Genomic DNA, 6000 nt, shown 5'->3' with positions numbered 1-6000 from the left:
CCCCCCCCCCATATACTGATATGTTATCTCTAATCAAACTAATACTATATTGGGGCTTGGACTAGATAACCTTTAAAGGTTCCTTCCAACCTAAACTATTCTATGATTCTATATGCATATCTTAATGTTTCTCCGTTGGTAAGGAGTATTGTGGCGGCTTTTTTAAAGGAAGTTCTTAGACTCATAATGGAGAGAAAAGTAGCATTTTTGGTAAAATTCCTTGCTGAGAAGCAATCCTAAACAGCTTAAATCCCTCTTCAATAGAATGCCATCTTCAGAATCCAGTTGTTCAGAGAACAAAAACGTGTATCACTTATATATAGTATTACTTATTAAAAATGAAAGTTAAGAGAAAAAAAAAATGAGCAAGTATGTCTGTAGAGTCTAACCAGCATGTTGAGTAGAATACATTTAAATAAAATTCCAAATTGACAGATGATGCAACAATATTTTAACTGTTTTCTTTCTGATGAGTAAATCTATCTGTTCTTGAATATGTAATTTAATATTTAATTTTACTTATTTTGGATTATTTTCAACTGCAATTGGTTATATTAAAAATAACTTCAAAACTGGTTGAAAGATTTTATGATTACTGATTTCTGTTGTAACACACAGAGCTAAGAAACTAGAACTGAGGAAATGAAAGGGTGTTTTACAATGTGTTCTACTAAATTAGATCTAAAAACTCAGATTTCCTAGAAACATTTAATGACGGTCACTTTTCCAATACATTGGTTTTGGTAAAGAAATGGATATGCACGTGGAGATGATATTCATATGTGTCTGTGAGAGATTCTCTTTTTCTGGCAGGATTTTATGTTGTATGGAGATTATTTTTAATTTTAAAAAGTCCTTTTTTTTTTTCACACGAACGCAACAAGAATCTGGTGGAAGCAGGTATTCAGCACAGAGGTCTTCATGTGGCTTTGAAATTGAGAAATCCTAAGGAATATGGAGCTATATTTGCTTTGGGTTTTGAACTGTGAAACTGTTGGAACTTAATCAAATGATTTTTAACACTTTTCCCCTGTCGGTTGTTGAAAAAAAGAACTTTCTGTGATATTGCCCTTGAAGTCCTCTCTTAAAAACCAAGATGATGAGGGTGATCCCTGAAAATAATGACAAATGCAATAAATCAAGAAGAGGTGTTTTTTTTTCCTTTTTAAATTGGAAGATGTAAGCATTCCAGTCATAAACTTCACCATAATGATGCAATGGGATTTCTTTTCAATTTAGCCTTTAAATTAATTTAAAAAATGAGTTGGAAAAATACTTTTCCTTAGTTGTTGGAGCTATGATAGTTTGTTTCTCTTTGTTTCTGATTCAAAATTTTAAAAGAAGGAAGAGGGAGGCTTTTCTTACATTTTTATATATAAATGAATGCTACTTTGTTTGTGTGTCTAGGAGGAAAAGAAGAAGTTTGATAAAGAGACAGAGAAGAACTACAGTTTGTTAGAAAAGCATTTGAATTTGTCAGCTAAGAAGAAAGAGCTACAATTACAAGAGGTATTGTTGCCTCTTTTTTTTTAATGCAAGCTATAGGCTTTTTAATAGGCAAATATATATTATGCAAATACAAAACCAGCATTCATAGTGGTAAAATGAAAATTTCTGTCAACTGAAATGGTTTGTGAGAAAATCAGTGTTTGCTGACCTTAGTGGTACACTCCTACTGTTTTCTGAATAGAGTGTTTTACTTGACATGTATGAGGTACTGAATATCATGTTAAATTTTTATATAGCTAAGGGAATAGGAAAATGCAAGTACATTGTGAAAAACTCTGCATTTCTTATGAGACTTTACCGTATCTATAATTTGCATTGTATGTATTAACTCAATGTCCTGTGTTAATGCTTGATGACTCTTATACGAGTCTTGCTTATGCAGCAAGACTTACATATTTGAGAGAAGTGGTTTTGTGCTTCTTTTTTTCCTTCTTTTTTTTCTATTTTGAAGATCTGTTTTTTTCTTTTTTCCAAGTAATGCTACAAAAAAGTTTGTTGACAATTTATAACTTAAAAACAGATCTGTTTTGCCTGGCATTCCTTCTGTCCCTGTGGGTTTATTATCATCATACTTATTTGTAATAGCTTTTATTTCTGGAGCAGCAGCAAATAGTACATGAGAAGATAGCAGAGAATTCTTGCAGAGGCTTGCTGTAGGCAGAAGGATTTTTTTTGTCCCAGAGAAATGTAATTATGTCAGAATTATTAATGCTTGGTCTATGAATGCCTTGTATCATTAAACACTTAATGTTTTCCTGAGAGATAACTCTTCTCCCTGCTCTTTACCCCACCCCAAGTAGTCTATGCCATCTTTCATAAAAAATGGTTAATGTAACTGGCAAGTTAGCTAGGAACTTGAGAACTTGGATTGTTCTCGAGTTTCACTAGAATGTTACTTCTCCATACTGTATTTATAACACAGGCCCTTGTATGCATAAACAAGTGTCTTTTGGGGAGTTGAGTTACCCCAGTGAAGTTAATGGGCACTGCTCATGTCAGGACCTGTATTTCTATCAAATTGATCAGCTGCTGAAGGTCTTCATCCAGAAAAAATGAAAAAGTATTAATTATGATCTCTTGATGATATTGAGAGCAATATTTCAAAGTCTGAAATGAGACCTGACCTCGATGGAAAAATACAAAATGCCTGCAAGAGGCATTTTGAAGCTGCATCAAATATAGTCTGAAGTTTTAAAGCATGTGTGAAGACTAGAATGAACAAACAGATTTGTTTTAAATGTCCTTCAAAGTTTCATGAGCAAACATTCTCAAACTCTTCAGTCAAGCTCTTTCATTTGTGCATTTAATTTTGGAGTATAAATGTATAAGCAATTAAAAAAAAAAAGGACTTGCAGCATGTTGTCAGAGTGCTAAATAGGAAAAACTTTCTTGCACAAGCTTAGAAAATAGATGTATATAATTTCACGGGACCTTCCTAATTTAGTATTATACGTGGCTAGTTTTGTCAGCTCCTGACTGGAGTAAATAAAGGATGCAGGTATAAATTTGACAAAAATTTGATGGAAAACTTGCCACATTGTGGAGCATGTCGTACCTTAATACAGCCTTTGACTCTCTCAGTGGAGGGATATTCTTGAAATTTCCGTGAGGCATGGTTTGTGTCTTATTTCTATATTTCTTCAGCAATACACAAAGTACAATGCAACAGTGAGCAAACTTGCTGGATGCGCAGGGAGACTCATGCCTCAAAAAATTGATGAGAGATGTGATAATTTATTTACAGGGGGATTGAGAAGAATTAATAAAATGGCTGTGTAGGGTGTTGTTTTTTTGGGGGGGAGGCAACCAAAACAATAAACAACTGGAAAACAAAGGAGAGAGATAGAAACAGGCTTATGTGGGGCTTTGGTGCATATAGGGCAAGTCTTACTATTGATTAGCCAGCTGTCCTAGGAGACCCACCTCACAGTCTTTTTCTATAGCTACCCTTCAGTACATGTATATATCATTAGAAGCTTTGTGCTGATAACTCAGTTCCTGTGCTGCATGGTTTATAGGATGCATTGAAATGGCTTGGCTTTTTGAAACATGTTTTCTTACTGATGTGCATATCAGTGCTTTATTTCTTTGAATGGCATTTGTCGTGATGCCTCTTTTAGCCGCTGACAGATTTCTAGCGCACAGCAGCAAAGCAAGGCATGTCTTAAGGCAAAATGGTCTTGAAGCTAATTTGACTTATCCTCTTAAAGCATAGAAGCCACTGTTCAGCCTGAAGGATATAGTCTCAGTATTTAAGAGAGGGTGTATGATAGTAAGTCTCATCCTTTCACTTAGCCCTTTCTCCATTCCCTTTTGTAATTTTGTGTAGAAGCTTTTGGTATTATCACATGGGCAAAGACTATGTAGCCTTTCTTTAATGTATTTTAATAAAGGTCTCTGTTACCCAGCTCATGAAGTTTTATAGTTTAATGAGGGCACGTGTGCATTAAATAATAATAAAATAACATGTATATATTAGAAAGTTAAATATTTATGTGTCAGTGAATGGCAGATAAAATATAACTGTTCACCATCAATATGGTGTTGGTATTTCAGCAAAGCTGAGCTAAAAATCAACTACAGCTAATAAGGCTGCATTTTTAAATATTTGATGCTCTGTGGAAACTTGTGGAGTGTCTTACCAATAAGTGAACTGTTGTTAATTGCTGCTCTTGCCAGTCAGAGTGAGCACAGGTGTGGGATGGGTGCAATAGTATTTACAGCAGTTCTTTGGGTTATAAAGTAAAGCTTACGGTGCCATCAATGTGGTTTTCAACAATAACATTTTCTTTCTTTCTTTGACTGGAGACATGACTTCCCCTTTTTCTCATGGAAGACACTGCTGCCCGTTCTTCTGTTTGGGCAGGCACCTTTTCAATGCTATAAAGCAGTGCACAAGTACCTGCTCTGATGTATTTGGCTTGGATTCCATAGAAAAGCAGCTTGAAGAGGTCTTACAGGAAAGTTTCTTAACAATTTAGCCTCATGAGGGGTGGACTATTTGGTGGATGAAGAATTGATTGGATGGTCATATCCATAGGGTAGTGGTCAATGGTTCAATGTCCAGATGGAGATCGGTGACGAGTGGCATCCCTCAGGGGTCTGTATTGGGACCAGTGCTCTTTAGTATCTTCATCAATGACATAGAGGGATCGACTGCACCCTCAGCAAGTTTGCAGACAACACCAAGCTGAGTGGTGCAGTTGACACGCCTGAGGGCCAGGCTGCCATCCAGAGGGACCTGGACAAGCTCAAGGAATGGGCCCATGTGAAACTCATGAGGTTCAACAAGGCCAGATGCAAGGCCCTGCAGCTGGGTCAGGCCAACCCCCAGTATCAATACAGGCTGGGGGATGAAGGGATCGAGAGCAGCCCTGCCGAGAAGGACTTGGGGGTCCTGGTGGATGGAAAGCTGGACATGAGCAGGCAATGTGCACTCACAGCCCAGAAGGCCAACTGTATCCTGGGCTGCATCCAAAGCAGTGTGGCCAGCAGGTGGAGGAAGGTGATTCTGCCCCTCTGCTCTGCTCTGGTGAGACCCCACCTGCAGTATTGGAGTCCAGCTCTGGAGCCCTCAGCACAGGGAAGACATGGACCTGTCAGAGAGGGCTGCAAAAATGATCAGAGGGATGGAACACCTCTCCTATGAGGACAGGCTGAGAGAGTAGGGGTTGTTCAGCCTGGAGAAGAGAAGGCTCCAGGGAGACCTTATTGCCGCCTTCCACTCCTTAAAGGGGCCTTATAAGAAAGATGAGGACAGATTTTTTAGCAGTGCCTGTTGCAACAGGACAAGGTGTAATGATTTTAAACTAAGAGAGGGTGGATCTAGACTAGATAATAAGGAAGAAATTTTTCACACTGAGGGTGATGAAACTCTGGCACAGGTTTCCCAGAGGAGTGGTAGATGCTTCATCACTGGAAACATTCAAGGTCAGGCTGGCCGGGGCTCTGAGCAACCTGATCTAGTTGAAGATGTCCCTGCTCATTGCAGGGGGGGTGGACTAGATGACCTTGAAAGGTCCCTTCCAACCCAAACTATTCTGTGATTCTATGATTCAAAACAACATATGTTATCTTGTAAAAGGGAACTGCTGCTGTCATTTAAAAGTAAATGAATGAACTATATTGTAAAGAAACAAATCCCAGTCTGAGAAAATTATCTTATCGCTTGCCACTTGTATGCTATACATATGTCATTTTGAAGCTGTCTGCAAAATGTCTTTGAAACTTCATTAGCTGTATGTATTCTGTGTGCAGGCAGATAACCAAGTGGAGCAGAACAGAAAACACTTCTATGAGCTGTCCCTCGAGTATGTATGCAAGTTGCAAGAGATACAGGAGCGGAAGAAATTTGAGTGTGTGGAACCTGTAAGTACCAGTGAATTCAGCCTACCCTGTCATTCATAAGGGATGGAGAAGGAATGCAGCTGGACAAAAGCCAAGGAGCTCTGTTTTCTGGGAAAATGTATGCAATTGTGTGACTTAACAGAA

At 38.1% G+C, this 6000-nt stretch overlaps 1 protein-coding gene across 1 annotated transcript in view; it reads left to right on the top strand.

Moving 5' to 3' along the window:
* The window catches only part of ARHGAP10 (Rho GTPase activating protein 10), a gene marked incomplete at both ends in the record, with an annotated part of 71531 nt that overhangs the window by 17105 nt on the left and 48426 nt on the right, over positions 1–6000 (top strand). Inside the window, 2 exons of the mRNA XM_010295528.1 lie at positions 1408–1509; positions 5767–5877. Coding sequence (XP_010293830.1) covers positions 1408–1509; positions 5767–5877 — 213 coding nt within the window. The remainder of the gene's footprint in view (positions 1–1407; positions 1510–5766; positions 5878–6000) is intronic.

Source organism: Phaethon lepturus, unplaced genomic scaffold (genome assembly GCF_000687285.1).
Source record: "Phaethon lepturus isolate BGI_N335 unplaced genomic scaffold, ASM68728v1 scaffold38379, whole genome shotgun sequence".
Classification (NCBI taxonomy): Eukaryota; Metazoa; Chordata; class Aves; order Phaethontiformes; family Phaethontidae; genus Phaethon; species Phaethon lepturus.
Note: the sequence above shows the minus strand (reverse complement) of the source record. Positions and strands in the feature narration are given on the sequence as shown.